The 13883-nt window shown below is 53.7% G+C and overlaps 1 protein-coding gene across 3 annotated transcripts in view; it reads left to right on the top strand.

Moving 5' to 3' along the window:
* Nucleotides 1-1156: 1156 nt before the first annotated feature.
* The window catches only part of Lgr6 (leucine rich repeat containing G protein-coupled receptor 6), a 122540-nt gene continuing 109813 nt past the window's right edge, over nucleotides 1157-13883 (top strand). For 2 of the 3 annotated variants that reach the window (XM_042258196.2, XM_042258192.2), the window contains exon 1: nucleotides 1157-1545. In XM_042258196.2, coding sequence (XP_042114130.1) covers nucleotides 1334-1545 — 212 coding nt within the window. In that variant the 5' untranslated portion in view covers nucleotides 1157-1333. The remainder of the gene's footprint in view (nucleotides 1546-13883) is intronic. The other variant, XM_006982452.4, reaches the window with a different exon arrangement.

Genomic DNA, 13883 nt, shown 5'->3' with positions numbered 1-13883 from the left:
TCTTTTGGCTTCTTGATCTGATTGTGCATCTTCCTCCTCACCAGTCCCAGAGTGTCCACAAAGGATGGAGAGGGGCTGATGAGAGTGTTTGGGTCATAGAAGTAAAGGGTGGAAGGGATCTTGGCTCCTTTGAGGTCTTCATGTTTTGGGTGTGGACCATGGAAGTTAGGGTAAAAAGGGTCTCAACCTGGCCTAGTTCTACCCAGGAGCTTGGCTCAGAGAAAGGTCTGGAGACCAGAGAAAGCAAAAGGACACACGAAGAAAGCGCTATGAATCCAGTGCGGCCTAAGAAGAGAACAGGGTCTTGAGTTTTAGACATCATTGTCCTTGCTCTCCAAGGTCCTGGGATGGATTATGGAAGGAATTGGACCCTTAAGGTGGCTGAGCTGCAGCTGCAGCACCGAGCCTCCAGGTGGCGCCAATCCACCGACTCGTTGGCTAGCTCTGGCAACCAGCGGTGCAGAGGGCAGCCCCTCAACGGTCCTGGATCCTGAGTGATTTCCAGACCTCAGATCTGACAGCCTATACGAGTCCATTTCCTCCACGTCCTGTGCGTTTTGTGGAATCCACGCCGGTTTCTTCGGCGTCAGAGCGTGGCTCCCAGTGAGGGGGTCCCTCCTCATCCCTACTGCCAACCTGCCACGAACCGTTCAGGACCTCCTCCTTCCCCTGGTCAGGATAGGATGCAGAGGAATGACCTGAGCGCTAGTTCTGAGGCTGTCCCCATCAGCCCTGTGTCCTTGAACATCTCTTTCTCTCGGGTCTCTCTTCCCTTCAAAGCAAAAATCTGGTAGTGTGTGGAACTCAGAAGTCTTTTCCTCAAGGTCTTCTCTGGTCCCCTGAGAGCCCGTGGCTGTTCCCAAAGTCAAGTTGTTGGGCCTGGATGCTCTGGGGCAGCCTTTCCAAACAAGCACAAGTCTCTGAGGTGCTGACCGTCCCAAGCTTTGGGTTGCTTTGCTTTCTTCCTCTCCCCCCAACCTCCTGGATGAAATTCCTGCCAGCTGAGAAGGAAGGAGGGGACGGCAGCGAGCCACAGCGTAGAAAGTTTCCCTGACTCCTCCTCCCACCCCCCCGTGTCTCCCTCCCTTGCCAAGCCCAGCCTGTGAAACTGAATAACGAAGATCACTCAACAATGCCTGCTCCTCTCTGACTGCACCGTCCCGCCGCCGCCGCCGCCGCCGCCGCGCCCCAGCCAAGTAGAGCGGGGGCGGTCCCCACCGACGGCGCAGCCCTCGGGCCCGCCCGGGACCAGGAGGTGAGCCGCGCGCTCACTGCTCCGTGCACCCGCCGGCCCGAGCGCCCGCCAGGTGCCCTGCAGCCCGCCGCCGCCGAGATGCACAGCCCGCCGGGGCTCCTGACGCTGTGGCTTGGCACGGTGCTGTGTGCCTGGGCGCTCGCAGGCAGCGACCCCCAGCCTGGCCCGGGGCGTCCCGCCTGCCCGGCTCCCTGCCATTGCCAGGAGGACGGTATCATGCTGTCAGCTGATTGCTCCGAGCTCGGGCTCTCAGCGGTGCCAGGGGACCTGGACCCCCTGACGGCTTACCTGTGAGTACTCACCTGCTCGGTCCTGCTCTTCGTGGTGGCTGTCTGCTCCCGCAAACGCCGTTCGATGCCCTGGGACATGAGCATCCCAGGAGGGTTCTTCCCCTCCCAAGTTTAAGATTGATGGACGGTGGGGAGCAGAGGAGAGTCCTTAGGAAACTAAGGACAAGGCAAGGAGTGAACCTGGGCCTCCCTGCTCTTCCCCAGGTGCTCCCCACCCTCATTAGCTCAATGTGGGGATCCAGGCCTGGCGAAGGGAGTGTGACCTCTGAGCAAGAAAATGGGAACCGCGGCGGGGCAGGGGCGGGGGAGCCTCTTCATTCGCTGGTCTTCGCGGCAGAACAGTGCCCAGGAAGGTTGAGGAAGGCATAAGTTACTGCCCTGGTGTGAGGGGAGGGGAGTGTGCCCCAGTAGAGTGGAAACAGGTTCCTCTACCATAGCAAGAAGCAGAGCTGTCCCACTGAGGCAGGGGGCCTTGGTGAGGGGTTCTGCCAGTACTACCTTCTTGTGTGAAGGTCTTCTCTCCCCTCCCCAGGCCTCCCTGAAGTCATGTCCCAGGAGGCTGTGTTAGAGACACTAATTTGTGGGCAGACTGCGAGACTGAAAACCAGAGAACCATTTTTAGAGTCTGAGTTGGGGTGAGATGGTACACGAAGGGGATCCTTTTGGGGGTAGCTGTCTCAGAATCAGGGAGGCAGAGGCTGTAGCTGCTCTCTACCTGGGCATGAGGGGTTGGGGGCACATCCCAGACCACCTGGCTTCCACCCCCAGAAAAACCTCTGGCCTTCCCTGTTCTCCCTCAGAGGATGTCGAGCAGGTGGTAAAGTCTGGGTAGGATCCCCAGAGCTCCCTCAGGCCTGGGAGAGGCTCTCTCAGCTTTGGGGTCCTAGAACTGATGAGCACCGAGGAAGAGGGAGCTGGGCTTGTCCCAAAAGGCTCAGCCCGGGGCCAGGGTGCACTGAGGGGGCAGTGTCCTATGAGTGTGGGAATCCTGAACTAGAGTCTCTTGCGGGGCTCCCTTCCCTCCCTCCCTTGGGTATCCTCCTTCGCTCCCAAAAAACACAGCCGTGCTCAAGGGAGTGGTGAGGGCTGAGAAACATCCTTATTTCAGAAGGGCAAAGCAGGTCCCCAGAGGTGAACACGGGATTCCAAAACAGAGCTGCGAGGGCACTCCAGTGCCAGGCAGAGTACAGGGGCTCTGGCTCACCCCTGCCACACCCCCAGGAGCCCCCATTTCTAGCAGTTTTACATATTGGGGATCTATGACATTGTTTGCTGAAAGACAGGGCCGACGACTAAAAGGAGTTTAGAATGTCTGCTGCGCTCCTTTCGGGACAGCAGAAGAGAGAAGCCTTTTGCCTGTGTCAAAGGGACAGAGGATCAGGACCTTCCAAGGGTGGTAGGTCAAACTACCTTTCTTAGCACCCAAGACATTCTAGATTAATCTGAGGGCCTTTTTCTGGCAGGGCTTGGGGACAGACGTAAAGAGTTTCACTTTGGGGATCCAAGTGTCCCACCATCCATTCTGACAGCAGCTCCCTGGCACTCGGACCCAGTGCCTCTGAGGCGAGGCATCTTTGGGTTAGAAGATGTGAGGGTCTCTGAGCTCTTCCTGAGCCCTCCTAGGTGTCGAGGAAACCTTTTTCTTCTAGGCTTAAGAGTGTTTCTGAGGGTGGGAGAAGGGAGTGACTGGTATGTGTCCCGGGGTGATGTAGAAAATTGTACTGCAGTATTTGCAGTGTTGGAGGGAGGTGGAGAGGACTGTCTCTCTGGCCTTGGCTGGGCAGGGGTCCCAGTTGGTGATGGAGGAGGGGCATCTGCTGTCTGCAGGTGGCTCAGAGGTGAAGCCTCTTTGCTTTCTCAGGACAGCTGCAAGGACATTTTACTTCTTGCTTTGTGTGTGTGTGTGTGTGTGTGTGTGTGTGTGTGTGTGTGTGTTTGGGTCTGTGTTGGTGTACACGTGTGTGCATGTGCATGTGCAGTGCGTGTGGAGGCCAGGGGCCAACTTCAGGCATCGCTTCCCAGGAGCTGTCTGCTTGTCTTTTGGAAACAGCGTCTTGCTAACCTGGAGCTCACTGATCTAGGTTGGCTAGCCAGCAAGTCCCAGGGACCTGCCTGTCTTTGACGCCCTACGCTGGAATTACAAGTACACACCACCATGCCCACTCTTATGGCTTCCAGGTTAGGAATCAGGTCTTCATGCTTGTACATCAAACATATTACTGTTCTGAGGTCCCCTCTCCCCCAGCTCTGCATTTGAGGGTAGCGAGAGGCAGACCTTGAGAAGGAGCCAGGTCAGGGATATATTGGGGAGCCCTCCTTTCTTGGTGGTCTTAGAACCTTCCTGTGGGCCCTAGAAGACACTGCTGGTTCCTCTTGTGGATTCCTTGACAGAATCTCAGTACAAATTACTTGACATCTGCTTCCCACCCTGGGTGAAGTTCCTTCCTAGCCTTTACTTATCATAAAGTGGCTGCCCTCTCTGTTCCAGTTTCAGGGGAGACCAGAAAGTCTTTATTTCTATTTATTTGATACACAAGTCCAAAACCCATGAGCACTCTGGGCCCAATGCCAGCCCCGTTTGATCCAAGTCAGGAGCCATTCATTTATACACAGTTCTTCACATGTCTCTAAAGAGGCACCACCACCACCATCGGAGCGAGGCTCAGTGAAATTTGCTGGATTTCGTGTGTCTCCCTGGACAAGGCCCCTTATGGAAAGAGATGGAAGGAAAGATGGAGCCACTGACTCTGGGCACTGCAGTCTGTAGTGTTGTGAATGAGAAATGTCCCTGTTCTACCCCAGCACACACTAACACAGAAATGTACATGTAACAGATACTTGCTAGGCAACTAGACCCTGAGTAGAAGAGTCTAGGGATTTTCATGGGGTCCCTCATTTGCCCCCCTAATGCTAAGAAATATTGGGGAGAGGGTTCAGGAAACAGAATTGTAGCCCTGGCTGCAAACACTCAGAGGCTCCAACACTGGTGGTCACCCTAAGCACCCACTTCTTTACTTACTGCTGTTAGGGCTTCCGCTCTGTGCCAAGCTGCTCACTGCTTCCTGGGGAATTCACTCTCTTTAAGACTGCAGTGGTACCCGTAGGATTTGTGTGAAAGGTCAGGTGTGTGTGTGTGTGTGTGTGTGTGTGTGTGTGTGTGTGTGTGTGTAGTACACTCACCTGTGCGTAGATTCAGGGTAATTAGCATCCCTCACCACTGCCTGGGGATGTCTGTAACCAGACAGATGGAGGCAGGGTATTAGAAGAAGAGAACAGAAAGGTTAAGGATAGGCATTGGTGTAAAAGGCTGTGCTAGGTGAACTTGGGCAAGTTTATTAGCACCTCTGTGACTTGGTTTCCCCATCTATAAGTGGAGATAATACCTGATGGTTGCTGGGTGGATTCCCTGAGGTAGTGTCTGCAGAAGGTTCTGTATAGGGTCTGGAAAGAACAGGGTTAGTAGTGTTGACATTAGGGAGCCAGAGTCAGGAGGCAGTTGTCTTGGAAGGCTTCCTGGAGGAGGAGGTCCTGGAGCTGGCACTGGAAAGAGGAGAAGCAGCCTTCTATGAGAGTTGTAGGGCAGGTCTCTGTGTCTGTTGAGGGCTGTGGCAGAGAGCATGCTGCCAAGCAGACAATGGCAGCTACCCTGGGGACCCAGAACAGCTTTCCTGCTGCCCCGTAGCAGCTGATACAGTTGTAAGACTTCATGAAACGGGAGGAGAGTGGCCAAGGGAAGACCCCCCAACCCTCCAGCTTGCCCCATAGGGTTCCCAGAGGACTGTCAGATGCGGAAGCAGAAGACCACGTGACCCCAGTCGGGAGCAGTGGCCTTGGGGAGGGTGTGTGTGTGGGGGATCACTTTGTCAGCTCTCTTCCTCATCTCTGAGGCTCCCTTCCTGGTCCAGCCTCTGCGGCCTCTCTTGCAGGCTCTGAGCCGACATACTTCCGCCACGAGGCTGGGGTACACAAGTTCTAACCCCGAGTCCCTCTGTGGGTGGGAGACCCTAGCTGAGTCCCAGGGGCCCCCTGGATTTCTGTGCCCCACATTTGGCTGCAAAGTAGAAAAGGAGAGGCAGGGAAACCCCGAGTCCTCTGCCACCGCCGGTGTGCCACAGGGAGAGCTCGTGGAGAGAGCTTGGCAGTGGGCGGGAAATCGGGGAGGGCGGGGGGAGAGCCCAGGCAGCACCCAGACCAAAGCGGGGAGCGGAGAGCAAAGGAGGGGTGGAGTAATTCCAGGAAGTGGGGTCCCCAGGGCCCTCCCTTGTGGAAGGAGCCTGGGGGGTTGCTGGAGGAGAGTGACTGTGTGGGGGAGCTGACACCCCAGTTCAAAGGAAAGGCAGGAGACGGCCTTAGGCAAAAAGAAAAAGGAAACCTCTGGGCTCTGGCAGCAGTGGGCACGGGCGCGGCTGGGTGGGGCACTGGCGGAGAAGAAAGCCTGGCTCAGAGAGAGTTGGCCCCCAGCCCACCCAGCAGCACCACCTTCCCCCGCCCATGGGCTCTCGCTCCGGATGGTCCCTTGTGCCGCAGCTTGCTTCCCCGCACTGGCCCGGGCCCACAGGTGACAGCCTAGATGGACGGGGCACAGGAGAAGGTGTCCACGTGGGTGCCACTGGGTATTGGTAGGATGCCAGACTCTGGGGATCGCCAGAGGCAACCCCAACAATGGGGGAGGGGGGAGGTGCACCCCAGGCCCAGAGTTTCAGTTTCTTAACCTAAAATGGAAACACGACTTGCGTGTCTATCTAGAAGGGAGGTCCGGAGGAGCGAAGGGGACGTGTGGCACTTTTCACAGCACTCACACTTAAAGAACATTGACTGTGACATTTCTGTTTCTCTCAGCACTTTCAACTACAAGTGCCCCATGAGGCCCAGAATGGGGGGGGGGGAATGGTTGTGATCCAAGGCTTTCATCTTTCGGGGCCCTTCAGAGGGCCCCTCCTTCCCACCGCCTTCTTCCTTCACCGCTCCACCGACCTTCAGGGAAATGGCCTTCCAGGGAGCCAGGCTGCTCCTGGGCTCGGGGTGGTGGAGGAAGTGATCCCGCACCCAGCCTGGAGGGTCAGCAGCCAAACCTGCCTGATGGGAGCCTCTCCAAGGAGGAAGAGTCTGGGCTCTCAGGTCAGGCTGCCTGGAGAGCCTGGCTTCTCCTCGGAAGTGGAACACGTATTCTTGGGTACGGCCAGAGGAAGGTGGTGGGGTGCTGGGGCCCAGGCTGGGTTCCTGCCCTGATGGCGTCTGGAAGGTGGCGGAGGGGCTTCCTCTTTGCTCATCCATGTTGGACTGTGTGACCTTAGGCCAGTAACTAGTTCTACTGGGAGCAGGGCCAAGGACAAGTGTCCTTCTGGGGCTTTGGTCACCTTGGGAAGACGCAAGAGTAGGAGATGGGTGAAATGGCCACCCCTCCCTCTACTGGAAACAACTCCTGTTAGCCAAACCGAATGGACTCCTCGACTTAGGGGCTCTCAGAGTTGTCGGAGCCCCTGTGTACTACCTAAGGAAAGGGCAATCCCCAACTTCTAACAATGATTCCGGACTCTCTTACTGCCCTTCAGACACAGGAGAACAGGTCCCAGGAGGAGAAAAACAGCCGAGAAGCCAAACTTGGGCAGTGAGCAGAGAGTTATTTTGGAAGCAGTGAAAGGACATGGTTGGGGGGAAAGCTCAGGGCTTGGCACGGATCCCCCCGGAGCTATGCCAGAGCAGGCCACAGCGGGCTGGTGGCGGGCAGGTGGGGGCTGGGCCGGCCACTCAAAGACAAGGTACCTCCAGAGGAGGGCCTTCCTTTGTGTCCCTTCCCGGCCCTTTCCGAGCTGCCAGGATTTGGCTCCTCCAGAGACCTCCAAGGGACGTGTGCCCTGTATCGGGATCAGAGGCCCCTCTGATGAATGGAAATGTGGCCATGGCAGCACCGTGTGCCTGGCTTTCTGCCGCCCCGTCTGCTCCTAGGTGCAGTGGGAATGAATGTCTTACTAGTTACGGTTTCCATTCCTTTGATTGTGACCTTATCCCAGAAGTGCACTAGTTCGTCAAGAAAGGTCCATGTTCCGGGCCCAGTCAGGATGCCACCTGATGGCCCCAGATAGAACGCGCTATCACCCCTTAATCAACCAGAGCAGCCGCCGCCGCCGTCACTGCCACTTCCTGGTTAGTTGCTAGGTGGCCAAAGCTGCCTTCAAGTCCTTTACCTAAAGCACCTCATCTAAACCCTGTGAGGGAGGGCTTGTGTGAGGCCCATGGCGAAGTTTTGGAAAACGAGGGACTTAGCGTCTAAGGTCTCTTTCTGGTCACCCCTGGGGCTGGGGTTTCATCAGAACAAAGTCTCCCTCACCAATGTGCATAGTGTTTCTTGGAGGTCCTCTCTGGAGGGCTCTGAGTGCCAGAGGGACAGGCTGGCTTCTGAGCACGTTAACACCCCAGGTGGAGAAACCTCTCAAATCCTGGGTCCAGGCTCCTGTACTTCTGAAGAGGTATCAGTGCTTTGATCAGCCCCTCTCAGACACCAGCAGTGACTTCTAGGGACCCATTTGTGTACTTGCTTGAAGGGGAGGATGTTGGGGCTCAGTACAATTAAGGAGTTACAGCTGGGGAGGTGGAGACCGTCGCCGGAGTGGACATTACCCTCAGTGTTGTCAGAGACCTACTGTGTGCTGAGTGGTCTGTGAGGCAGTCTGGCAAATGGTGGTGTGATTATGGGAAATGGGTCAAGTGTTCATGAAAAGTGAACTTACAGAGGCAGATCATCCTGGGAGCATCCTTGGAGGAGTGATAGTGAGGTTGACAGGTGCTGAGAGAAGGGGGGAGAGAGAGAGAGAGAGAGAGAGAGAGAGAGAGAGAGAGAGAGAGAGAGAGAGAGAGAGAGAGAGAGAGAGAGAGGGGGAGAGAGAGAGAGAGACCTGGTGTGGTGAGGAGAAGAGGTTGATCTTGAGACCAGAGGACCGGAAGCATTTTATCCACAGGCAGAAGACTCTAGAAGAGAAATCCAAGATCCAAGAGCTCTGGGAGAGTATCCAATTAAGTTGGGATTGCTTTTTGGTTTGTTTTTGAGACAAAGTTTTGCCATATAGTCCAGGCTGGTCTCGAACTCACAGTCCTCCTCTCTCAGCCCCCTGAAGGCTGGGGTCATGTGGCCTCATCATTACACCTAGCATACACTGGCACTTGGCTACCCATCCTCAATTGCCTTTTCTGCACTGCTCCCTGAGGTCGGAGGTTCCAGAGTGCGGCTCTGTGCCTTTCCCTTAGGGCACACATGTAAAACAAACCAAACAGTTCGGGGTGTTCATCAGCTAGGGTTTATCAACTGTGCTTCTCAGGACGCAAGCATAGCCAACCCCAGGCAACATCTGGCACATCTGGAATCACTGCTGTAGAGGAAAAAGCTCCTTCGTGTGTGTGTGTGTGTGTGTGTGTGTGTGTGTGTGTGTGTGTTTGTGCACACTCACCAGGGATTGGGCCCAGGGCCTTGCACATCCTAGGTGAGTACCACCAAGCTACATTCCTAACTTTTGGCTTTTAAATTTAATGTATTTTTAGGTGTATGTGTGTTTTGCTTGCACGTGTATCTGTGTACTATGTGTGTGCCTGGTGCCCACGAAGGCCGGAAGAAGGCATTGCCTTCCCTGGGACTGGAGTCACAGACAGCTGTAAGCTGATGTGTGGACACTGGGAATGGGACCTGGGTCCTCTGGAAGAGCAGCCAGTGCTCTTAACCACGGACTCATCTCCCTACAGCTTTTAAAAACAGGCACTAGTTATGTAGCCTAGGCTGGCCTAAATCTTACCATACTCCCAACTTAGCCTTGTGTGTGCACGGTCCCCCTGCCTCCTGGACCCGTCTGTGTGTTTCTTTATCTCTGTCACCTGTTTCCATAGCTTCAGAATGGAAATAACCACACCAAACTCTGAGGCAGACATCTGTAATTTGGCACAGTGCTTGGCACACTGCCATGGCTTACAAGGCAGCTTCGTTCGTAGGGTTCTGGTCTTCTCTTGGGAGAGGCATTTGGAAGGAACCGAGTCTGGCGTGAAGGGGTCCTTTAGCTCACCCACTTCCCTCTGCCTGTCTAGGACTTTGCTGAGGGTGATATCCAGAGGGCCGGTTCTGGAACACAGTTCCTCTACCCTCTCCCCCTGCCAATCATCCCATCCCTTTTGCCCTTAGAGGTGTTGGAGAAGGTGGGAGTGTCCCTGAGAGAGTGCCCAGGCTAAGGCGGGTGGCAGGAAGGTGCTGAGTGTCTCTCATTGTGCTGGTGTCAGGGATTTGGATGTGGTCCCCAGGCCCAAGGCCAAGGCCAATGGCTAACACACGGGAAAGAGAGAGGAAGAGCGGGGGCAGAGTTGTTACTGCCTCTCACCCCAACCCAGTAGATTGCTGGGCTCTCTGCATGGGTGAAGGGTGTTTTTATTTATTCGGGAGGATACAGGGGAACCAGAGACACAAGCCCCAATGTACCAAGGTTGACTCCAGTTCCAGTGTGCCTTGGGATTTGATTAGCACCTTATCTGTTACTGCTGTCTCCTGGGAAACAGGCCCGAAGTGGCTGCTGCTGAACGGTGTTTTACATGTGGTAGGGAAAGAAGCCTTACCAGGTTGCTCACTCTGCAGCTTCTTCCTGCTAGGTCTCCAGCCCTCACCTCCAGCTTGCTCCATGTTCCCATGCATGGTGTGGGTCAGGAGGGTAGGCTGAAGCCCAGCAGCGTGTGAGTTCTGGTGGCACCTCCCACCCCGACTCATGGAGTTCCCCTCATCCCCCTTGTTAGTGGCCAGTGACTAAGCTACCTGAACTGCAGGCTGTCACGGGGAGCGAACACCCAACCGCTCACTCACTAGACAGACACGGAGGGAATGCTTGCCCCCCATGAGGCACTGCCCAGGGTTCTTCCCATGAACTTCCCCTGTGAGGGCAGGACCACTGCTGTCCCCTCTTTCAGAAGAGGCTCTGGGAACACACAAGGGAGGGGAGGAGAAGAGCCAGAGTGAGGTGAGCTTGGACTCCATACTCCATGCATGTGTCTCCTCTGTCCCAGAGGCTCAAAGCGGGCGATAAGACAAGCACACATAACATACAAGCGGCACCTGGTGGGAAGATAACCACACGCGGCAGGCGGGCAGGCAGAGGGCAACGACTCGGCTGAACTAATGGTGCCTTATGTGGGAATCCCTGGAGAGGCTGCAGTTGTGGTGCAGAGAAAAGCCACAGGCCCCTAGAGTAGATGCTAACACTATGCTAACACTCACTTGCCAGGTAGTGGAGAGACCTGATGATTTGTAGGAAGTGAGATCCTGCCTAAGGGTAGTGCTTTTCACACAGGGAATGTGACTTTATTTCCCATGAGAATACTATGTAGTATTACACACCCTCTGTGTGGGATAGGTCTGTCTCTCTGATGAGGCTTTTTTTTTTTTTTTTTTTTTTTCTCTCAGATTGGGAACTTCTCTGCCACAGAAAGAGGGAACTTTTAAGCCCTGGCCATCCTTTCCCTTTAGACTGGGAGCCTCCTGCAGGCAAGGTCTGTGTTCTGAGTCCCTTTCTCTCAGGATCCTTCTTCGCTCATGCTTGCAGACCCATAATATGGGTCTCTACCTGCAGGGGGTGCTCTGGATAGGGCCACAGGCAGTCCACCTATATGTATTTCGTCTGCTCCCTTCCTGTCGGCCCCAGATCTGGGGCAGTGCGGCCGGCGGGCAGGCGTTTGAGGATGGGAAGGCTGGATCAAGTGTCAGGACTGCAGGAGGAGTTGAGGCAGGAAGGTGCTGTAAACAAGTCCTGTGCCCGTGTGGTAGACGGAGCAGGTTGGGCGGCTGGGAGGAGACAGGGAAGGAAGGCAAACCATTGTCTAGAACAAAAGCAAGAGAGAATTGGGACAGGACCTGGGCTCCCACCCTGCTTTCCCGAGAACAGATAGGAGCTCAGGACCCCAGAGAATTGGAGGTGAGAGTCAGCTACCTCGGATTCCACCCTGGACCGCAGTCCACCAGCGGGGTTACCTGCATGCAGCACCTGCCAGCTGGGTGACTTGGCCCAAGTCCCTTAGCCTCGAGACCTTCACAGTCTGGCCACCATGCACTGAGCAGGACTCTGCTTTGAAGGGCCCTGACTTGGGGCAGTGCTCGGCTATGGCCGTGTGAGAGTGATAGTTTTGAAACGAAGGGATTTACATTTTTATTTTGCACTGGATCCTGCCAAGTATACAACCCCCTCTGCTCTTAGGGGCCTCACACTCTGGTTTGTAGAGAGAGGGTGTTTGTTACCTTGACCGAATTCCCATTCCAAGTAGTCATACGTGTTCTGTCTGTTCCTGAGTGTTCTCCCTCATGTGGACTAGGAACTGCCTGGATAGGCAGTTCAAAGACTGTCTATTGGATATAGTGGTTCCCCTTGCCCAGGAGGGATGCATTCCAAGATTCTCCAGTGGGTGTCTAGGAGCTCAGAGAGTACCAAGTTCTATATACTCTGCTCCTCTACATACCCATGATGAATCTTAATTTATTAAAGAAGCATCAGAAGATACCACCAACAGTAACAGTAAAATCAAACAGAACAATTCTAACAACATCACAGATGCCCCATGACTTGTGAGGCACATTGCTTTCTCACAGCCAGATAGTGACCTCTTTGGGTCTGATGGTTGGGGGATGGGAGGAGGGGACCTCCTTCTGTGGGATGTGAACCTCTGTCCGGATGCACCCGAGGGGTCTAGGGTTAGAGAAAGACTGGGCATCCCAGGTGATCTTTGGTTTAAGAATGGCATCTGCAGGGGGCCGGGGCTACTGAGTATGCAATACTGAGGTGGGCACAGGGGCATGCCTCAGTCTAAGTGAGGCAGGTCTAGGGCTCTGATGGAAAGGCATTTTCTTAATGGAAGAGTGGGGTGCGCGTGTCAGCATCCTGCATGCCCAAGTCCACCCTAGTGCCTACAGTGTAGCAGTGTGGTCAAGGGCACCACCTCGGCAGTCACGATGTCGGGGGTTCAGATCCTGGCTCAGGACTCAGGAAAGGACTCCTCTCTTTCCTTTTAGCTTCTTCCGATAAAACGGAATTGATAATGATGCCCACCTCATGGGGGTTGTGAGGACTACTTGAACTGGTATATGGAAAGTGATGATATGCCTGGACCAGCTAGTGGATATTAGCAATTGTTGCATTTATTTCATCTGACAAATACTTAACGGAGTGTACACGTAGTGGCAGGCATTGCCGAGCGAGACAACGGCATCGATTCTCAGTGTGGTGGTCCTTTCTCATTAAAGGGTCTGCTTTCTGTAGTTTCTGTTATCCGGGGCCGAACAAGGTCTGAACATGCTACGTGGAAAAGTCCAGAAATAAATAGTTCATAGCTTAAAACTGTGTGACATCGTCAGTAGCACAGTGAAATCTCATGCGGTCTCCATCTCGGCAGAGCTCTGAACCATGCCTGGGTCCAGAGTTTCTATGCCGTATACGCTACCTGAACGCTAGTCGCTCAGTAGCCTCTGGGTGCTCAGTTCAGCTGTGAGAGAGAGCAGTACAGGGCTGGGGTTTACGCGACCCGTCATTTATTTAAAGATGGACCAAAGTGCAAGAGCAGGCAAACGTCAGGTGAGGTATGCCAGAGAGAAGCTTCAAGACACTTTCTTTAAATTAAAGAAGTGAAAGTATAATAAACTATCTTATTTTTGGTTTTTCTGTTTTTTTTTTTTTTTCTGGTTTTTCGAGACAGGGTTTCTCTGTGTAGCTTTGCGCCTTTCGTGGGACTCACTTGGTAGTCCAGGCTGGCCTCGAACTCACAGAGATCCACCTGGCTCTGCCTCCCGAGTGCTGGGATTAAAGGCGTGCGCCACCACCGCCCGGCTTTTTTTTTTTCAAAGTTTTTTTTTTTGTTTTTTTTTTTTTTTTTTTTTCATTTTTGGTTTTTCAAGACAGGTTTTCTTTGTGTAGCCCTGGCTGTCCTGGAACTCTCTGTGTAGACCAGGCTGGCTTCCAGCTCACAGAGATCCGCCTGCCTCTGCCTCCTGAGTGCTGGGATTAAAAGTGTCCGCCACTACTGCCCGGCATAATAAACTATTTTTAAGAGAGAGAATGTATGCACATTCACTTAATTTTTTATTATAGTATATTGTTATAATTATTCTATTTTATTGTTAGTCATTGTTGATAGTATCTTACTATGCTTAATTTATCAATAATATAGAAAATATTAATAATTAACATTTATAATTATAAATATTATTAATAATAATAGAAAATATTTATATAGTATATAGGCTTTGATATTATAAGAAATCTTAGACATGTATGGGGCATCTTGAAATATATCCCTCTTGGACAAGGGGGACCACTGTGTACTAGACATCCCCT

The sequence above is a fragment of the Peromyscus maniculatus genome, chromosome 11, assembly GCF_049852395.1.
Source record: "Peromyscus maniculatus bairdii isolate BWxNUB_F1_BW_parent chromosome 11, HU_Pman_BW_mat_3.1, whole genome shotgun sequence".
Classification (NCBI taxonomy): Eukaryota; Metazoa; Chordata; class Mammalia; order Rodentia; family Cricetidae; genus Peromyscus; species Peromyscus maniculatus.
The sequence above is the reverse complement of the archived record's forward strand: the minus strand, read 5'-3'. Positions and strand labels throughout refer to the sequence as shown.